The sequence below is a fragment of the Nanorana parkeri genome, unplaced genomic scaffold (assembly GCF_000935625.1).
Source record: "Nanorana parkeri isolate BGI_ZX_2015 unplaced genomic scaffold, ASM93562v1 scaffold179, whole genome shotgun sequence".
Taxonomy (NCBI): Eukaryota; Metazoa; Chordata; class Amphibia; order Anura; family Dicroglossidae; genus Nanorana; species Nanorana parkeri.
Window position 1 is genome coordinate 639,500 of NW_017306447.1, and position 21,660 is coordinate 661,159.

At 40.5% G+C, this 21,660-nt stretch overlaps 1 protein-coding gene across 1 annotated transcript in view; it reads left to right on the plus strand.

Moving 5' to 3' along the window:
• The window catches only part of LOC108785794 (E3 ubiquitin-protein ligase RNF213-like), a 162,824-nt gene that overhangs the window by 22,902 nt on the left and 118,262 nt on the right, over positions 1 to 21,660 (plus strand). The window contains exons 9-18 of the mRNA XM_018554943.1: positions 2,413 to 2,465; positions 4,309 to 4,440; positions 5,263 to 5,416; positions 6,935 to 6,976; positions 7,969 to 8,058; positions 9,502 to 9,624; positions 11,242 to 11,425; positions 17,712 to 17,885; positions 17,986 to 18,132; positions 19,906 to 20,519. Coding sequence (XP_018410445.1) covers positions 2,413 to 2,465; positions 4,309 to 4,440; positions 5,263 to 5,416; positions 6,935 to 6,976; positions 7,969 to 8,058; positions 9,502 to 9,624; positions 11,242 to 11,425; positions 17,712 to 17,885; positions 17,986 to 18,132; positions 19,906 to 20,519 — 1,713 coding nt within the window. The remainder of the gene's footprint in view (positions 1 to 2,412; positions 2,466 to 4,308; positions 4,441 to 5,262; positions 5,417 to 6,934; positions 6,977 to 7,968; positions 8,059 to 9,501; positions 9,625 to 11,241; positions 11,426 to 17,711; positions 17,886 to 17,985; positions 18,133 to 19,905; positions 20,520 to 21,660) is intronic.

Here is a 21,660-nt window from a genome sequence, read left to right on the forward strand (position 1 = left end):
TACCTGCATAAAAGAAAATTGCACAACCGTGATTGTTTATTTCCTCTCAAGTTTTTTGTGCCATCTGTGCCAAATGAGAGATTTCCCTTTACTGGAGAAAGGCTCTGTTAAGGTGCCCATACACGTTACAATTATCGTTCGAAAAAACGAACGCAATCGCGTTAACGAACAGTAATCGGCCAGTGATAGGATAGTAATAGGAAGTGCACGATAGGAAGATAGGAAGTGCAAGATCGCAATTACTGTACAACTGGCCGAGTTTCCTCGAACGGGCAGGCTGAAAAACTTTAATCGAATCAAGCGAAAATCAATGGATTGGTGGCATTCGTATGGAAAAAGTAGCAAGAAGAACACTGCACGTGCACAAACGAAAATCCGTTCTATCGATTGATGAAAATCGTAGAGTTAGTATTGCTAACGAACGATTATCATAATCAACATTGATCTGTGCATGATGGGCTATTTGAATGGAAATCAAACGAGGGTTTTGATGACGGGACAAAATAAATTGTACGATAATTGTAAGGTGTATGGCCACCTTTAGAAAGTTGCCATCAAAACAAATGTCCCTATCGAAAAATGTCCCCTCCTTTTCAGCCCTGTTGACAGAAGTCACAAGGACAAATAGAGATGTTAAATGTCCCTGACAGGGATACAGATTGCAACAACAAAATAAATACTGGGGTTCCAACCCCTCACCACAATTAAAGATTGTTATTGCATTAGATAAACTTTCATTAACCCTGAAGGTCACCCTCTGGCAGCCCTATATACTCTACAGCAGGCCACCTACCTATTTTTGTGTGTGATACACACATATATATGTGTGTGTGTGTGTGTGTGTGTGTGTGTGTGTGTGTGTGTGTGTGTGTGTGTATATGTATAAAATCAGTTACATTTACTGATGTTTAATATTTTTGTAGTGTTTTTGAAACTTTTGCAAACATTTTACTATTCGTTCACATTGGTACATGTAATCAATATTAATCTCTCATTTTTATTGCCAGAGATATTCTTAAAAAGATGGTTACCAAGAAATATTTGCTGCAGGTGGACCCATTACTAATACAATCCTGGTTGTGTTTAATACCAGTTAAACACATGGAAGAATTTTTAGATGTGATTCCTTTAAGAATTGTTTGCGCCCTCAGAACATGCTGTTTTAAATTTCAAGGAGCTGACAACAGGCACAGAGAGGTCAGTGTAAACCTGACAATGTGTTTCCACTTTTTCAGTCAAATTTGAGAAATCCCCTCTGTATGTTTCTTATGCGTTCCCAATAACAGAGCATACCTAAAATATTATTTAAAATAATGTTTTTTACCTTACTAGCTGTTTCTTTGGACCAGGCATATACACAGGGCTGCATGCTATTCTGAACCATTTCAGAGGGACAAGCTGGGGGCAGAGTGAGCTTCCCATCATTATCATACAATGCAGAACACAAGCCTTTAACCTTTTGTAAGGATAGACAGTGTTGAAATCTATGCAAAAAAAAACAAGAACAGCGCCCTCTCTTCTTATGATAGCACTTTTTATTAAAAATTGATATAAAAGCAAATTTTATACTCACAAGAGTCCATGTGTATACACAGCTTGTAGGTTCTTGCATACAATGAAAGTCATATGCCACTAAGCCGACTGGACATCAGAGCATCATCAAAGGCAATGGATAGGTGAGGGTTAACGCGTTTCAATGGTTAAACCATCTTCGTCAGAACTAAAACTATATCTAACAAGTCTGACAGTTGTGCAAAAACCACTATTTTAAATCTACCTATATAGACTGTATTTGCCCACACACTGATGGTAAAAACCTGCCCCTTCCTGAGGACCTAGCGAGGTTGCACATTAACTCATTCAATGCACCACCTGAACCAAAGGGCTCCAGCGGCTGAAGTGAGCCAAAGGATTGGCAAAATCTATGGCTGTATCCTTCGGCTCTTTAGTGAATAACCCCCTAAGTCTTGTAACTTGAACCCCAACACTAACACTCTTTGTAACCTCAGGCCAAGCAGTAAACCTCCCTGTAACCACAACCCTTACACACCCTTGAACTTCCATCCTAAGACTTAGGTCACCTTGTAACCTCAACCCTAACAGAAACCCTCTGTAAACTTCAGCCTTTGTTTGCTTACTTATCTTTCCTGCTTTGGGATCCTCTGAACCAAAGACCAGCTGCTTTGTGCTGAAATCTACCAGCAGTGGGATCATGGCTCAGGAATCTAGAGTTCCATCTTTTTTTGTGAATAACTGAAAACTCATCTGACATAGTAATCATTTTTTGGGGTGTTTCTTCGTATAGTGCATCATTAATAATTGTCTGCACATATTGTAAGCTATACTTTCTTTAAGCTGCTGTTGATAAATAGTCAGTATATTTTTACTTTCCATTTACTCTGTTTGTTGCAGAAAATTGAATGTGTTTTAAAGAAACTGATACAACTCATGGAAAAACAGGACAAGTAAGTATATTAAATTTCATGCTAAATAAGCTATCCAACCAGAAGTGGTGGTGATGGGGATTTTGAGGTGGGTAAAGTGTAGCTGCTTTGGGAACATTTCTCTCTGCAGTACCTGGATACAAGCAGTCAGCCCTTCTCTTTGAGAAAGTAGTCAAGGTCTTTGGGTTTTACATAAAAGATAGACACAAAGACACATGGAATTAGAAGAAATGTGAAAATAAAGCGGTACAGCCTAGGAGAGGTGTAGTGATAAACTAAGCCCTCGTTCACACCTGAACGTTTTGTAGCGCGTTCTACGCTCGACGAACGCTCTACAAAACGCTCCAACATGAAAATCCCATTGTTTTCAATGGGTCTGGTTCACACCTTGGCGTATTTCAGCCCGTCCCTAACGCGCTACAAAACGGCCCACGCCTGAAAAGGTACATGTACTACTTTGGGCCGTTTTTGTTGCACGTTTCCATTGGGATACAGCCAAGTAGCCCTCGGAAACGCACGTTTGTCACGCAATTTTTTTACCGCGCATCGTGGTAAAAAAAACGCACGACAACGACAGACGCGCATATGCAATACGCCTAGGTGTGAACCAGGACTAAGAGATGTGGTTATTGACACTAACCCATCAATTTTACTTTCCCCTTTTCCCCTGAAAACAGTCAAATAGTGTATACATCTAATTGTAAACCTATGTAATGGATTCTGTGTCATCCCACATCAGCAAAAATCTGGTACTTCACTGTGACGGTTGTGCACTCTCCTTGTCACTGCAGTAGCCATGCCATGTTCAGTGTTTTTTTCCCACTATAAGGCCTCATTCACACACAACGCGAGCAAAATTGTATATTGCGTATATACGAGCGTATATAGGACCGTATGTGCATATACGCGTGCCCTATTTGCATTCCCAGAATGCATCATTCCTAATCTAATGAACACGTATGTGCGTATATGAGCGCAAACATGCGAATGCGCGTAAAATACGCAGAAATGCGCTGCTTGGACGCATCTCGGTTCCATGCTGTTTTTGCGCATTTTTACGCTATTCAAATATACGGCTCCATACGCAGCTATGTGTATGGAGCCATTTATTTGCATATGTTGCATATGGTACAATACGCACGTATGCGCAGCAGTGTGAATGAGGCCTAAAACCGCCAGTCTGTTTAGTGTTATGATGAAGCCACATATCTGGGCATTTACTGCAGCAGTTCTGGAACAAAGATCAGAGGCTGGCCCTGAGCACTTCACTGTGGTAAGACTGTTCATTGCCTCACTGTGCCCTGGGAAGTGCTTTACAGGGGAATGCCTAATTTGCATTGCTCCTAAGGCCCTAATTTCAACTCTGTTTTTTACTATGATGTTTCCAGAGGCTCTAAAACACTCTACATTGGGTTTTCAAGCCATCATGTTTGCAAGGGCCTCTACATGTTCTTCCCTACAGCACAGATCACTTTCTGCTGTACAGATCACTCTGCATACTGTTGCAAACATTTCCAGTTCTGCTCAGTGGTAACTGTCTGAAGCCTCAGTGAGCATTAACACAAACTGACTGACCAGTACCCTGTTTTGTGGTCAATGGCTTGTCTCTACCCATGTGTCTGCACCCATCTTCTTGCTTGACCTGGTTGTAGTGTTTGTTAGTAGGTGATTACATTTTATCCCTTGAGGGTCCTTACCTGCCATTTTGGGGCTAAATGTTCATTTTAGCAATATGTATGACACAAAAAGAGGACCAGCTGCCATGCTCCTGCTGGGAAATCTAATGCTTAACACCTCTTGGCTGGTTCACTTTGTGATGCCTGCAGGTCTTCCTCTGAGTTGCCTGTTTCTGCATCCAACTTAGGACCCTCCTTGGAGCCTGCAGAGTCACAGGAAAGCTTGGTCAGAACCTTGTAGGCAAGCGGTTCCGGGATGCGGAAGAGTTGTCAGGGCAAGCAGGGATCAGAAGACAGGCAGCAGACAGGCGGAGTCGAGAGTAAAGCCAGGTCGGAACCAGAATAGCAGGAACAGGAACAACAGATTGCAGGTTGTAGCTGAAGATCTTCCAGCAGCATGCAGCTGCAGCAATCCTCCTTAAATAGCTTATCTGGCACAACTGACTGAGACAGGCATGCGCACGTCCGTGCGTGCACGCAATACCCGCCACACAAGGACATGCCTATAAAGCTGAACGCTATACAAACAGCTAAACACACAAAGAAAATCCAACTAAAGTAGTTGTTTTACCTGCCAAAGGATTTGTATTTCTGCCCATTCAGTCCTGAGATTTGCACAGCTTTGTCACATAGCCCTCCCAGGCCGCACAAGATACCTAATTTTAATCTTATGCCGTTAAGAATAATACTAGAAATTAGTCCTTCCCCCTAGCCTTTCCTTCTATCTGCATGTTCATTGTTAGCACATGAACATTGGTGCATACCTGACTGGCTCCTTATGCTGCTTCTCCCTCTTTTAATCTGATCTCTGCTGTACATGGGATTGCAAGAGCCCTATACTAAATGCACTGGTTGCATTTAAAAATACATGTAATGATCTATTCATGAATGCAGAACTAAATGAATTTGTGACTTTCATATCTGCCTGAAAAGTTAGTGAGAGGGATTGCAAATGGTAAATGGCTCTCAGCTAGCTCTGTTATACAGCTTGAGGGATACTGTATCCTAGCAACCTAAGTGGGCATGTGTACGTTCATTTACTAAAACATCTAATATTCTTTTAAACTGCTATAAGGGATATTTTATTCTCTATCTTTCCTAAAATGTTCTATCATTCGTTTTTCATTTCTTGTCATTTGCAGGCCTCCCAATGCTGATGCATTTCAAATGTGTTGCAAAGCTAGCCTGGACCTGCACAAAATCATCTGCTGTACCCCATCATTGAAGACTGAACAGCAACTCCCAGCTCTTTCAGCCAAAATAATCTTAACAATGTTACGTATCTCAGGTTTACCGGTGAGTACAGACTGCAGATATTTAGTATGTTTGAAGAATACTGCCTTAGAAAGTCATTAAAGCCCAGCTGAACTTTCAGTCCAAAACAAAAGATGTGCAAAGTCAGTTTATTTTGTTTAAAATGCAGCCACAGCCGGCCAATGTGCTGTAAAGTAAGACCATTGCTCTTTGTGTGGAAGCAGTGGTCTCTCTGCAGTGTTCTGGCATGTCCCCAGATGAGTCACACCTATAGCTCTGCAAACAGCTAATGTCATCTTCACTGCTGATATTGCAAGCTCTGGCTCAGCAGGGGTCATACAGGACTGCTGCAGAAAGAACACTGCTTCTACACAGAGGTAAAGGGTCCTTCTCTACAGCATGCTGGCACAAAACATGATTTTTTTACTCAGGTTTTAAATGCACTACCCTAAAAAAAAAAAATAGGACTGTACATACTTTGTGTACTGTCCACTTGGAATGTATAGGGCCGATTTAAACTCAGATATATAATACAACCCCAGTGCAAAAATTCCCTTTTTGTGAAAAATACAAAGAGGAGAAGTATGAGGGTGAAGTTGTTGCTAGAAATATGTATATATAATTGTTGCGTGACTTTATTTAGCAAAAAAGAGTGTTTTATTCATCAGAAGTAAAACTTGTGTGTGCTAATGGAATGTCTTATGTCTGTGGGTAGCCAAACAAAACAGTTATGAATATCTTGCTGTAGGAGACACCTCTATTGTTGCTAGTGTTGTGCTCTTACCCATAGTCCTCTGCTGCTGTTAGTAAGAGTCCAGAGACCAGTATATTTCCATTATTAGGATCTAGAGACATTAGATTAATCCTGATGTATTGCTGATTTATTTAATGGACAATATTAGCATTTTAACATTGGTGTTCTGCAGACATATCTTGCTTTGCTTAAGTATTCTTTGTTTTCACTACTTTTAGCAACAACAAACAGATAATACATCAGAATCTAACTCACAAGTACCTGATCTGGAGATGGTTTTGGAAGAATCATTGTTTTCGACCGAAAAATGGCTGGAAGATGTCTATGGAGATAAATTTACTTTTAATGCATATGGAAAGCGTAGTTTCCACTCAGAACTCTGGGTAAAAGTTTTTGTATATTTGATTGATTATTGGGTATGGAGTTGAGCAGTTTTCAGTAATTTTTACTAGGGCTGGTAATGATTAAATTTTTCCTGTTCGATTAATAGACATTTTTTTTAATCGATTAATTTCGATTAATTATAACGCACATACAGATCCAACTACATTGGCCTATACATATACAGCACAGCAATTAAGTAATAAAATGAACTAGGATCACACTAACCCAGCACGTTATTAATCTCACGTGCCCCACTCAATATGGCCGCAGCTTAAGTAGGGCAACTCAGAATAATAACGTGCTGGACTAGTGTGATCCTAGTTCATTTTATTACTTCATTGCTGTGCTCTATGTGTATAGGCCAATGCCAGGGATCCCAACCTGAAATAAGCAATTTCAGGGAGGTGTCCCTCTCATTTCAGGGAGGTGCCTTCTCCCCCCCCATCCGTAAAGTCGGCGGAGAGGTGAGTACGGATCAAAAGAACTTTGATCGATCAAAATTATTTTGATCGATCAAAAAAATTAACGATTAATCGAGGGATTAATCATTAATTTCCGCAGCCCTACTTTTTACTAATGTTGGTAATAAGTCGTAATTCTAATTATTAATACAGCATTATGGTTAAAAATGAGAGCTTATCTCTAAAGCAGTGGTTCTCGACCTGTGTAACCTCAGGACCCACATTTGACCTTGTCATTAAGTCGTGACCCAAATCGCACTGCATTAGGGTACTGCGGATTTCAGTGTGGGCGTACGAACTGTGGGTGGGAGGTGCCTTTGGGGTACCATTCAAATGAATGGCAAAGCAACACACCTCCCACACCAGAATGCACGGTAGGTGTGATTGCGTGGTACAGTGAGTTAATCGCACGGTACTATGCAATTATCGCACTGTACTAGTGTAAATGGGCCTTCAATTTAATTTTTGATTTATTTTTAAGGTACAACCAGTCTCCCTACCGTACCAGAACTGGAGTGGATCCTCAGCCTGGGGTCCATTGTGGGCTGCTATGCTGTAATGAAGCTCCATCCATATGTGCATTGCTTGTACAGCTCCCATGCGTGCCCGTAGAGGTGCCGCGAGCCAGAATGTGATGTCACTCTGGTCCAGGCACCACCTACAGGACACGCCCCACCTCAAGCAGACACTGGGTGCTGTGCAGCATATTTTGAATGGCTGCTGGGCACGAGAACTGACAGTGCTGCGCTAGAAGGAGGCAGAGGAGCCTCTTACATAGAAAAGGGGAAGGCATGCGGCGACCCACTTTTGGGTCACAACCCACAAGTTGAGAACCAAGGCTCTAAAGTAAAGTGTTTATTAGAAAAGGGGATATCAGTAAAGCATCAATGTTTCCCACAGCTTTATGATAAGACTTATGTTATATTAGAAAATGTGTCAATTGTAGTTTATTATTATGTTTTCTTCATTATTTAAACACACTCTGTTTGATCTAGGCGTGGCATGTCATCCTTAAGGCTGGTGAAAATGCAACTCAGAGGTGGAAGAATGCTCTTGTCCCTGTTTTGGTCAGGAAGATTAAACAGGTACATTTAAAGCTAAAGTTTAACATAGTTATAATTGCCTTTCCTGGTTCTCCTCCTCTCACTGACATGCTAATTACATTTTTAAATAAAACCTTTCCATTTTCATTACATGCCTTATTTTAGACCCAGTGACATCCTCACTGCGTCTCTGTGTTTCTCTATACAATAGTGATAGATCATGGCTGGTGGGAGGGGCTGGCAGGGTGCTTTACATAGCTTCTTGAAAACATTACAGCATCTTGCCTCATTACTCCTCTCAAGAGCCCTCAACCCTGATGCAAGCAGTGGGCTGGCTCTGGAGAGGAGTTACGTAACAATCAAAATGGCTTGATGGGTGGGTGTCAGTGTGGAGGATTAGGCGTTTCAAGGCAGAGTGTATTTGCATGCAGCTTGTCCTAGGTAACATCCACATGTGATGCTGATTTATATGCTGATGTATCCATTTATAATAGATTTATAATGGATACATAACTGGAATAAATGTTATTTTTGCTAAATCTGCTTGAAGTTCTGCTTTTGAAGTACATATGTTGTGAATATTAAAAAGCAGCTTAATTCCCACCATTTATTTTAAAGGAGAACTATAGGGAGAGTTAATTACACTCATCCCTATAGTTAGAGACGGCCTGTAAAACTGCACCTGTCACACATCGGCTCTATAGGTCAAGAACTGAGCGATCACAAACCACTGATTGCTCACTTCCCAATCCTCTCTCTGCTGTGCTGTCACAATAGTTGTATAAATATGACAATTCATAGTCCTAGTTGATATTCACATTAATGTGAAATGAGAATCACATTTATATCCTTAAGTAACATGACCACATGTTAATCTGCATTGCATGCTTATAAACATTACTATCTCTGACCTTTATATACTGTCTATTCATTAATCTACTGTATCCTGTTGTCTGCTGTAATCTGCTGCATTCAAATAAAGCGCCCTCATGGATGAAAAGGTATTTGGTGAGTTCAGCTATCTGATAAGGATTGTCTGCAGTGATTATATCTGCTTATACAGGCCAGACATAGGGGTCTCAGCAAGGGATAAATCGCTACAACAACATTCTGAGTCAGAATACCTGCAGAGAGCAATGACTGGTAGTCACCACTCCCCACAGGGATTCCCCCTCTGGCATTGACTGGAAGGACAGGCAGGGGAGGTAACAGGCACAGAGGCAGAGACAACTGTCAATCAGATGGGGTGGTGGTGCCCAACAGTATTGTCGGGATCTTTCCTTGCTGCAGGGCGGCTCTGGGCTGTTTGCATATAGTGGGCAATAGCCTGCTATTTGCAAAGTTTCACAGGAGGACATTAGTAAATGTTTTCCTGCGACCCAAAAAAGAACTAACGCCAAAAAAGGTTTGGCCATAGACCTCTTTTTATTCTTTAAATATAGAAATTATACCAATACACTGTTTCTATTTTTATTTTTATTATAGGAAGAAGCAATTGATCAAATTTCTCTGTATTGTAAAGAACAGAAGGCATTTAAAGGTCTTCACCCATCCATTAATAAATGCTTTGAAGACTGTGCAATCAAAGCAGTGCATGTGGCATGCCAGGTAAAGTGCACCAAATTATAAAGTAAATCACACCAAGGTCTATTTCTTAAGGATATGTGTGGTTAGATAGTTAAGTATGCAAAAGCTGTCTTAATGGGACATTCAAACTTAAATCTTGTGGGTTACTTGACATTTTTTATTTACTTGTATTTTCTCCCTGTCAGTTTACTACCTGTACCTGTTCCTGCCTAAGCTCACAGCTAACACACTACAAATACCATCATATTACAAAGGTGCTGTTATTATTACATAAATGAAAATTAAGAGCTTTGTTAATTGACAGTTTTTACCACCCAGCAGCCTAGACAGAGTGTCAGTTGTCAGTTCTGGGTAGACATAGGCCAATACAGGCTAACATCACACAGCTATCCCTGATAGGCAAGGTTAGACTTTTAAAACATCTAAGGAGTAGAAGTTCTGGTTCTTGCCAATGTTCATGTTGTTTTCCCAATCTTATCAATTCCTAGTTCAGACTTTTAGATGGTTCTTTTTAGCGACTCTCTCTCTCTATATCAAAACGTGTGCTTATGTCCATTGCTGAATGACTGTTAAGATATATCCATTTATTCTAAGCCACCCTGCCTCAGCACTAAAAATTCTTATAAATGTAGCTTTAAGAAGAAAGTGGATACTTACACGTTTCTGCCTCCCCGCTGCCAAATGTTGACCCCATCCTGAGAAATCCTCTGTTGAAGTTTTCTGCAGAAACTGACACTTCCAGGAATGCAATCTTGTCCTTTGCTGCATTAAGTGGTTTATCCCATCACTACAGGACACAGAAGTGGCGTGAAAGTTGGCAGCAGGAACTACTGAGCGCTGCAGGTGACATAAGAGATTAGTACTACTGTAAGTGTCAATTTTTGCACAGACTTCAGCTCTTAATTCCTCTTAATCAGAGTGGTGTTCAGTAGCGCAGGCTACTGAGGTAAGTATTGACTTTACAGGGGCAGTATTTGGATTTGGAGATTGTTGACCGGCTTGCTTTAAGTCAATGTGTATATTCTTAAAATGTTTTTGTTTTTTGTAAAGCTTTTGTTCAATTTGTAAGTAACCCATAATTTATATGAGAAACATAATTTTATGAATTATTACTTTGTACCTAGAGCAACACTAGTTGTTTTAAAATTATATCTGTTTTTTTCCCTATTTTTTTTTTTAAAACATTTTTTCTTGAAATGACATAGAAATAAAATAAATACTGGAAGATGGTGCTGCTAATAGGAAGCCCTGTTTGTGCAAAAAATTTATGACTTTTGTATTGTATCATATGTAATGTCCAAAATGTTGCTTCATTCATAAGCCCCAATGTTAAAATTGCTGAATTGGTTAAATTAGGAGTTTTGAAGAAAATAAACAGCTGTAGATTGAGGGACACCAGTCTGGAAAAAGAAACTACTGGGGCATGGGGTAGCAATTTAATTTTATGTACGCACTGCCTGGTAGCTAAAACTAGTGTTGTAGCACTATTTTTCTAAATTACTGTATATAAGTGGTTGCCTAACAGCTGTGGGAGGTAATTATTTACAGTATATGTTTTTGTTGACTTGCACGAGTAGATTTAAGGACAGATTAGTAACTAAACTCAACTTTGCCATATACGTTTTTCTTTTCATATAGTCAGAGACCAATATTCTTAGCAAGTTAAGTTCTTACAATCTGGAAAATTTTGGACGTTTGGTGTCAAGTGTTATAGAAAATTCATGGCCAAAGGATAACCAAGGAAACTATGTTAAAGAGAGTGATGCAATTTTACAGCACTTGCTAATGTGGACAGATGCAACATACATATTTAAACTTTACGGTAAGTGTAACTTGGATACAAATATACATTTTGGAGTTAAAGGACCAGCTCACTTGCAATCAAAGCACCTTTTTGCCCCCACCAAGACTTTAACTATCCCTCCCTTCACCTCCCCAGATGCATGATTACCTAAATGTTGTGGCCTACCTAACTGTTTACATCTGAGATATATTGGTGATAATATAAATTGGTTATCTTACCTTTTCATTCCCTCTCTTTCTGTTTTTTCTTCTACCAATTTTTATATTTACAAACATTTTCCTTTAAAGTATAACTCCACTTTTGTTTAGAAATTGCCCTAGATGACCTGTATACGTTGTAAGGGTTTTAGCAAACACTGCTGCATATTTATAACTTTTCCTGCAGTTAACAAATAGCTTTACCATGTCCTCTCTCAGACTAATTCCTAAATGAGGCAATGCAGTTTTGTAATAATTATCAGAGCAAATCTTAGTGATTCCTTTAGCAGCAGACAAACTGTAGGCAGCATACTTGCAAACTAGGGCACATTTACATTACAAATTTTCCCATCTCTAGTGCTCGATCTTTCTGCCTCAGCTCTGTCACCAGCTGTCTACCTCCGGTGTTTTACGAAGTCATCTTGAACCATAGCGTGGCCCCTCATGATGTAACTCCTGCATAAGTGCACAGGTGTTAAATCCTCCCCTGCACCTGTCCCATTCACGGCATCTTAGAGACCCTATGAATGGGCTAAGTGTGTACACTGCATAGCGCATGCACCATACAGTGCATACGAAAAATAATTTTGGCAGAAGAGACTTTGCATATCTCTTCTGCCAACAATTTGCAGCTCAGAGCGATTTTTTATTTTATTGACTTTACTTCCACTTTAATAAGGGTGCTAAAAGGCCTCCGCTATGAGGAACGATTAAGCAGTTTAAATGTATTTACCTTAGAGGAGGAGGTGTTTAAGAAAAGTTAGAGGTAAGGAGGTTTAATCTGCAATTGCAGAGGGGCTACTTTAGGTCACAGCAAAAAAAATGTGGAACACCCTTCTCTAGATATCAAGTGGAAGCATTGCCAAAATTCAAAAAACGTCTAGATGTCTTAGTTGATGAGCACAATATATAGGGATAGGTACACTCTTAGAATAGATAACTTAATCTGGCACCCACACACATTGGTTGGAATGGATGGACTTGTGTCTTTTTTCCTACCATATCTACTACGTAACTAGGTGAATGGAGGAATGACAGATGAGGCTGTGAGTTAGATGATACACTTTAAGGCTGTAAGTAGCCTATTTTCACTTTTGAAGTCAAATTTGAGAAAACCTTTCTATATGTTTGTGATGTGTCCCCATTCACACAGCATAACAAAAAATCATTAAAAAAAATAATTCTTACTTTTTACATGTTTTGTTGCAGCAGGCAACACGGCTGCTTCCATGTTTTTCTGAGCACCTTCACAGTGATCTGTCCTAATAGAAAGACTTGGGGCTGAAATTTGAGGATTGTGTTTCTCTCAATAATGTCATTAACATCTGAATTCAGTAGCCAGGACTGTAATCTTTTAACCCTTGGTTAGGACAGGAATTTTTCAGATCTACTATACAGAAGATAATGAACAAAGCCCTCACCCCTCACAGCCACTTACAAATAAGAAACAAGTAGAAATTTTAACCCTTAAGAAACCAAATAGAAACCCTAACCCAAGCAAAAGCAATTTGACCTGCAAGAAGCATTTTCTAAATTCGTTTTTTTTTTAACTTATGTTATGTGAATGAGAACATTTAACAAATATAAAATAGGTGTTATCCCAATTTGGCTGCAAAAGTGGAGGTGGGAGCTAAGAGCAGGAAAAAGGTTTTTCAAATATTGGGTTGTGAAGCCATCAGGGTCTGGACATGTGCTTTGTTTCATTAGAGATAAAGCCAATTTTGAGGTCGTCTTCAGTATGGGGATTCCAATTTTTGCATGTATGAGAAGTCTAAGGAAGGTACTGTAGGTTATTTTTCATGAGGAATTCTCTAATGATAAAGGGACTATTATTTGTTCTTGTCAGGAGGAGCATGTCTTGGTGGCAGGTTATACATTTGAGAGTAGTAAGTGTAAAACTGGTCTGCATTTGCTGTCCGGTGGGTCTGCCCATTGCTGTCTTTTATTCTAGGGATAAAGTTAGATGCAATGATTTCTGTTGTCGTGCTCTAATAGAATTTTGTTTGGGAAAAGATTTTACATTTCATGGCAGGAGTTGTTCTTTGCTTTATTTCAGTGAGAGCTTCGTTTATGTTTGTGTGCCATGGTTTGGTCTAAAGATTGGTTGGGTGCACCCACAAGCATCTACATTTTTGTGATTAAACTGGCGGGTGATTTCTGTCTTTCCTTTTTCAGTTTGTGGATGATGTGGGAAAAAGGGGAGAAATAGAATAGGTAACATGTGAAACACAAGGGGGTACAGGTATGAAAAGGTAAAGTGAGTATGAGAGAGACGATTATGACAAGTGGCAGACTAAACCTAGGAAAATGTGCAGCCTATTCAAAAAATGAAGTAGTTATTGCGGCCTATGCATGTATGGTGGATAGATGAAAACTGGTTGTTCTGTTGTGAAAATGGTGGGGGTTAGTGAGAGGTTTCAAGTGGGTGAGTAGTTGGGGAGTCCCCAGCAAGAAATATTGATATAGTAACAGAAGATCTTTTAATAAGCAACTAATGTAATTTGACATAGAATATTATAACGGAGGACAGGCTGACAAATGCAAAACTGAGGGACTTAGACTCTGCCTGTTGGGAATGTGGACTAAGTGTGCATCCCCTATAAACTAATTCAAATGAAGAAAACAATGCCTATCTTTCAGCAATTGAACATGCACCTTCTACGGTATTTGTTTATGAATCTATTGCAGAGTTTCTTACCTGCAGATACTACCAGTACCAAGACTTCCTGTTACAGGCTGACAATGCTAAGCCACTGCATCGCAATTAGCAGCAGCGTTCTCAGCCTGATTGTGAGCTCCTTCATTTGGCCATTGGGCTTCATATCAGGTCTATCAGATAGACAGCCCAACAGCTGAATGAGGGAGGCTGACAATGCTGCTGCATAAAGTGCAATTGCTGGCAAAATTGCTGGTAAGAATAAGGAAACTGTACAGACTTACACATGCTAAAAATAGATGTAGAGTTTACTTTAGACTTTAGACTTTGGGATGTATTTATAAACTGTTCACACAGCGAACAACACTGCAAACAAGTATAGCAAAGCAATATGTATCTCATGCTAAAACAATATTTTTTTATTTTTGGGTAAAGAAGAATTAGAACCTGTGTCAGTTCTTACTGCTCTGTATGGCCTTAGGAGGGAAGAGTTCCTTTCACTTCCCAGTGTCACAGGGCTAGAAGTGAAGGAAAACCCCCAAGAGCAGACTGCAATAACATTTATTGCTAGTAAAGTAGGGGAAATCTAGAACCCCATCAGTTCTGTCACCATAGGAGATTTTCCCTCGCTTCTTGTCTAGGTAATTACCTTTTCAGTGGGGCAGGAAGGAAGAGGAAATATCCTCAATGATGTCTCAATAAGCATTAAAAACTTGACACGGGTTCTATCTCTTCCATACACTTTCCAAATAAAAAAAGTTTTGTCTGAAGTTACACTTTAAATTTAGTGGGCAACATTAATCCTTTATAACAAAGTAAAAAAAAACATAATAAATGTAGGCACTAAAGAAGAGCAGTTAAATGCTAATGGGGCAGCTGAAGACCAAACCCCTAGACAACTAGTGATGACACGGGTTATTCTAGTGGCTCCTTTAGGGGTGAGCGCTACATTTGGGGGCTCATCCGGGATCATCCTAGTCACTTTTGAGCCATTTCTGTGAATTTTTGTGCTGCGGGAACCCATAGCAACCGATCCAGTGACCAAGGAATTTGTGCCCAAAATCACTATATTTGTGTTTTGGATGCTCCTAGCAACTAAAGAGACTGTACTGATAATCTTTGTTTTTGAACAAGAAACATTTGCTTTTTTTCTGAGAAAATGTCATTTTCTGGACTGAGTGGGGTTTTTACTGCGAGAGAGGGGGAAAACAGACTATAGTGAAGATGAGCTCATCTGTGCACGTGCTGGAGCAGCCTGGTAGCATGAGAGGGGAGGAGATTTCTAGCTGCTTTTGACCCTAACTGGTCATGCTGTGTGACCTGATAAAAGGCGCGCAGTCAACAACGGCACGGCTGTTGTGAGACACGTGCTACTGTTGCTGCTGTGATCTGCATCAGAGAAAGAGCGAAGATGGCTGGAATCTACAATGGTGTTACCGGATTTATGGAGGGTGATTGGAATCCCAACACCGGGATTCACCTAAAAGCCTGCGGATATATAACTATCTATTGTTCACGAATCCTCGGCCATAGACTCACTGCCTAACGGGGAGCATTTCTATGGGAGTTTGTCCCTCCAGCGTTGCCACTGCGAGCCTTCTGACTAGACTACACCACAGGTCGGATGGTGGAGGAGAAGAAGATGACATGGTTTGAACCATCCTTAGTTGTCACTCCAATGGAGAGGAAGGAACCAGCTACTAAAAGTTCCTTAATGGCTGCGGGAACTAAACCACCCACTATTCCAACCACCGAGACTCTCCGGTTTCTAGCAGTCGCCGGAAAGGCATGGTGAATCGACTGATATGGGAGTCCGCGACAGGAACGGAGTCTCGATTGACAGAGCGGCTGACAGGACCCTGTAAGGTTGACGGGAAAGTGGATCCAGCCATAGAGACAGAAACAGAATTTCCATGCTGTCACGCCTGTTGCCCCTAGGAAGATTGTAGTCACTTCTACCACTACTACTGTGTCTACCAGCCCTGGGCAGGCTCAAGTGTCAACTGCAGGGGGAAAGGTTAGTGGGAAACCACTGACCGTTAAGTCCTTGGGAGCCGAGGCAGTCGGGCGAAGTTGGTCTGAGGAAGGAAATGTTTCGGAAGAGAGTTTGGGAGAAGGAGTTAGGCCATTGGTACTGCTCACCACCAATACATGCAGTGCACCTGCATTGGCTGACTTGGACTTTGGGGACCCTTATTCTGATTCCGGTGAGGTCACAGTGTATGTGGTGGTTAAGCAGACTGTTCCTAGAACAGAGTGTCAGAGTGGTTCATGTTCTGTACAGAACTTCATGTTCCAGCCTTAGGAGATGTTTACATCCCAGGTGTGGAAATGGAACACACTGTGATGTGTTCCAGGATCTGTGTCACAGATGGGGGATGCCGGATCTCCTGGCCTCCAGGTTCAACAGCAAACTGCACAGGTGTGTCTCCAGGTACAGGGATCCTCTAGCAGAAGCAATAGATGGTCTGGTTTCTCCATGTGATCAGTACCCTGATCTATGCCTTTCTCCCTTAAAACTCCTTCCTCATCTCTTTCACAGGATAGAGATAGAGGGCATTCTGGTGATCCTCATAGCTTTGCTTTGGCCCAAGCAAACGTACTTCAACCTAATAAGACTTCTAGTAGACACTCCGAAGGCTCTTCCAGATTGTATCTTCTGTCTCAAGGACCAATTTACCACTGTGCTTCACAGTTACTGGCTTTAATGGCATGGTTATTAAAGCCCAAGTTCTGACAGACAGGAGCATTTCTGAATCAATCATTCCCAACATGATAACATTTCTACTTCTCATAAGGTCTATCACTGTACGTAGAAGGCATGCTTTGCCTTCTCTATGTCTGCACCAGCACTTGGCCCTTAGCACTATCAAAGATCAGGTCTCTGCTCTTGCCATCTTGTTCCAGAGACCATTGGCTTCTCACTTCTTGATTAAGACATTTGTTCAGAGTCTCCCATGTAACGACCCTATTCCGTCCCCTAGTGTTGGATCTCAATCTAATACTCTTGCCGCTTCAAAAACTGCCCTTTAAAACTCCTCTTTCCACGCTTACCCATAAGCTGGTGTTTCTTATAGCCACCACCTCCACAAGGCTTGTGCTAGTGCTGATGGCCTTATTATTTGGTGAACCTTTTTTTTTATTGTCAATCCTCCTGAAGATGGCAGTATAATCCAACAGTTAGTGACTTCCTGTGTCCTTCAGTGGACTTCAAGAAAATTATTTTACGGTAAGTATAACATTCCTATTTTCTGCAACTTTTTGGTAAGAAGTTGTTTTAGAATGGGCTGGCCTATACAGGTGTCTCTGTCTTTTTTTAAATTCCATAGCTGCTAAAGATGTCTTCAGGGCCCACCCCAAGTACTCTTTTGAGTAATGGGGGCCTACGTCTATGTCATGATGTCTCATTGAATACACTTTTTCTAATAACATTTCGCTTGTTTAATTTCAGGAACAGATAGCCGAATAATATCACAGTTTGGAGTGGACATCCAAGAACTGGTGGCTCTTTCAGAATCTGTATTTCTGGAGGCTGTAAGGAATGTCATGGATGGAAAGGTGCTCTATAAACATATAGAGAGTATTCTAAAGCACAAGGAACAGTTTGTAGCCATTTGTAAACTGAGTAAGTTCTTTAATACTAGACAAAATGTTGTATACTTCATTTGACTAGCTAAAGGCAGTGTGTTTATAATGGATCTGTGTTGGCTGCTTTTCTTTTGAAGAAACCAAAAAAGAGGAGAAACTCTTGTTGAGTGAAATAAATCTAGTGTTGAAGTGGAGGAAGGCTGAATTAGACAAACTACAAACGGAGCGTGAATGGGTGAACAGTCTTTTCAAAATGATCGAGAGTGTTGATAAGTACATAAAAGGTATTCAGTCCTGATTTATTTTACTTTTTATAGCCTGTAATACAAGTATCTTAGTTTTCACCAAAGCTCTCATTTTGTCTTGATTATATCAGCAGTGGAGAAGATCGTCTTTTCCACTTTATATAGCATAATATAATTGTTCTACAAATTATTTTGACATGAAAATCCTACCCAGTTTGGATCCTTGGATGGGTGAATGTAGTTGATAAGCTATAATTAACTCTGTATCCTTAATCTGCTGTATAAAGGAGGAGGGCTTACAAAAATGAAGCTGTTATATGTAATGACCGCTCCTTGTTTTATTTTCTAGAGAATAAAAGCTGAAGCATCACTGGTTAAATCAGACTGCTGCACTGGGGTAGTTCAGGAACAAGCAAATGCTTTAGACAGTGAAGCTCATGACTCTGCCTCTTAAATTTCATATTTACTGAGTAGGTAGATACTATATAAACCCCTAAAGGCATGTTATAAGTATACACAGGAAATTCATTATAAGAAATGGCAGTTTAAAAAATTTTTTATAATGAATGTTTGCTGATATTAGATTTAGGGCACTATTCCAATGATTCTAGTTGTCACTAAAAACTGTGACTTTAGCTGCTGTTTTTTTATTGTTAGGAATGCAAATTACTATGTTCTACACCTTAAATCAGGGGTCTCAAACTTATTTCACTCGGGGGCCACTCGCCAAATTTTTTTCTCCCATGGGGGCTGCTTGCCAAATTTCATACTTCAAAATAAAATCTAACTATATCCAGTATGGTACTAGGGACACCAATACACACACAATAAGGCCCTATTCATATGTGTAAGTTTAGGTGCAATTAGGGATTCATGCTTCAGGAACTTTTGTTTTCCTGCAGCAGGAATGCCTAATCTGGCGTTTACAAGTGACAGCTTGTTCAACCCATTCAAGTTAATGATCAGGTGCAAGCAGCTGCATGTAAACACCTGCAAAACTACCCATGCACATATAAAATAATATACTCCCCCCCTATACACATAAAAAAACCCACCCCTGCACATAAAAAATAATACACCCCCCCCATACACATAAAAAAATACTTCCCCCCCACATATGAAATAATAAAACCCCCTCCCCCCCGCACACCCACATATAAAATAAAATACAGAGCCCCCTTTCTTGATTACCTTTTTGCAGGGAGGAGACGAGGAGGCAAGATCCCTGGTGATCCAGCACTGATTAGTATGGTCTGCTGCAGACCTTACAAATACATCCTTTTAGCCGGAGCTCAGAATGGAGCTCTAGCCGAAAGGATCTCAGTGCTGGGGCTGACAGGAGCAGCTCTGCGGTCTGCATCCGACAGAGATGCAGACCGTGTAGCTGCTCCCGCAAGTCAGGTACGCGGTCCATGACCACGTACCTGACTTGTGAGCTAGCTGCGGGCCACATAGTACCGGCTCCCGGGCCGCAATTGGCCCACGAGCGTGTACTTTGAGACCGCTGCCGTAAATCTTTATATAATTTGCTCATGACAGACGCACTTAAAGGAAACCTGTAAATATGAATGCAGCCATTGTTGACCTCTTTTAAAGATGCAAGCTTCAGGACTGTTATCCTTATACTAGCTTCCCTACCTAGCCAATTACTGTTCAGAATAAGTATGGCCTAAAAACTTTATTTTCATGTCAGAGACTCACAGGTACCAACCTTTTAAAAAGTCAGCAGAGGCATTTACTATATTTTTATAGTGACATATTTCCAACAACAGTTTACATTTTACTGTAATATAATAATGTTTTTTTTCCAAGTGAATGTTTCTGAAATTCATGCAAAGCATTTACAAGAACTGGGATCACAAAAGCTAATGGATATGTTACCAGTGAAGACACTTAATTCGCATTATAAATTTACTGGACATGGCTTGTCTTATTATAACCTCAGTGTTCCTTCCATGACCATGGCTGAACACCTGAACACGTTCAGGACTAGCCATGTCTTTACCACTTGTTGGGAGAGACAAGCCAAGGCTCTTGCCAAGCGTTCTCATAGTCTGCCCTCTAATGAGAGTGAAGGTGACACTGTGTTGACGGTTGAGGAAATAGTCAATAAACTCTTCAATCCATGTTTGGAAAATTGCAAGAAGATTTATAATGACCTTAAATCTGGACAAGTCACCTTTGAAGTTGTGGACAAGTTTTTAGCAGATTTCAAAGACAATTATGGAAATCTGAAAAAAGAGCTGGAAATCTTGTGTGGCTTGGGAGACAGAGAGACTAAAACATGGATCTCGAACCGCGTGATGCAGATTAAAGAGTACCATCAACTTGATGTAGCCTTTCGTTCTGCAGAGGCTATATCTGAAGTAAAAGGTTTTTTCAATCTGGATGGGGACTTCCAAACATTAGAAACCCTGCTGCAATTTGTAAGTAAAACAGCATAAATCCATATATTTTTTACTGAGATTGATGGTAAATTAGTAAGCATTTTGTGTGTTTTATGGTAATAAAGGTAAAGCCTGACAGCATGTTTTTGAATGAACACTGGTAAACTTTACGGCCCCATTCACATCAGGGCATAGCGGGGACGTTTATAGTTTGTCTTTGAAGGCAGAACTTTCAAGAAGCTTCAGATTGAAGCCAGTAGCATACCAATAACCTTTTCATGCTGCCATGGGGCCAGGGAGTTGAAGGGGCCCATTAGAGGGGCTGTTGAAACAATTCAATTCTGTGTTTATGGGAAGATAACACAAATTCAGTACTAAATGCTGTTGACACTGTACCCCCTGTGACATTTACAATCTGGAAGAGCTGATATGAGATGAACAGCAGGACACTTCAGAACCATTGTTGCTGGTCAAAGATACTGCAGACTATGCAGTAAGAAATATATAGCTGTTTAGCTGGCTTAGTAGTATAGATTTATTGCCCTCTGTGTCTCTGGTCATCCTGGCCAGCACTGACATTAACCCTGTATGCCTAATGCAGTCTTACGCAGGCTTTAAAAATCACAGATAATTTCCTCTGTTAAATACTGACAGCTTTTCTGCAAAAGAACCCACAGTTTAAGGGTTCGTTCACAGGAGCCCACAGTGTAATCATGCGCCACACTATTTACACGTTATTGAAGTGCCATAAATTGAGATTTCACTCAACGTTGTGTACCGCAGCGTGTTGTAATATGGTGGTGTGACATGCAGTGGGGGATGAACATTATTATACATGCATGTAGTGAACAGGGCACATAGAAACATATTGTTTTCTATATTATTATTTTTATACAGGATTTATACACTGAGTGGCCAGTTTATTATGACCACCTGACGTTTGTAGGCAAATTACCTATAATTAGCTATAATTTAGCGCTGAAGTTGCTCGAGGGCTAGACCATTATAAATAGGGAAGCAGGTTGTTTACCACGACAGTAGAAGTGATTTTTTCTGAAGATATGGGTAAACAACGCGATTTAACAGCCTTTGAAAGTGGGATGATTGTTGGCGCGAGCAATGGAGCAAGTATCAGCAAAACAGCAGAATTCGTAAAATTTTCAAGAGGGGCCCATTATTA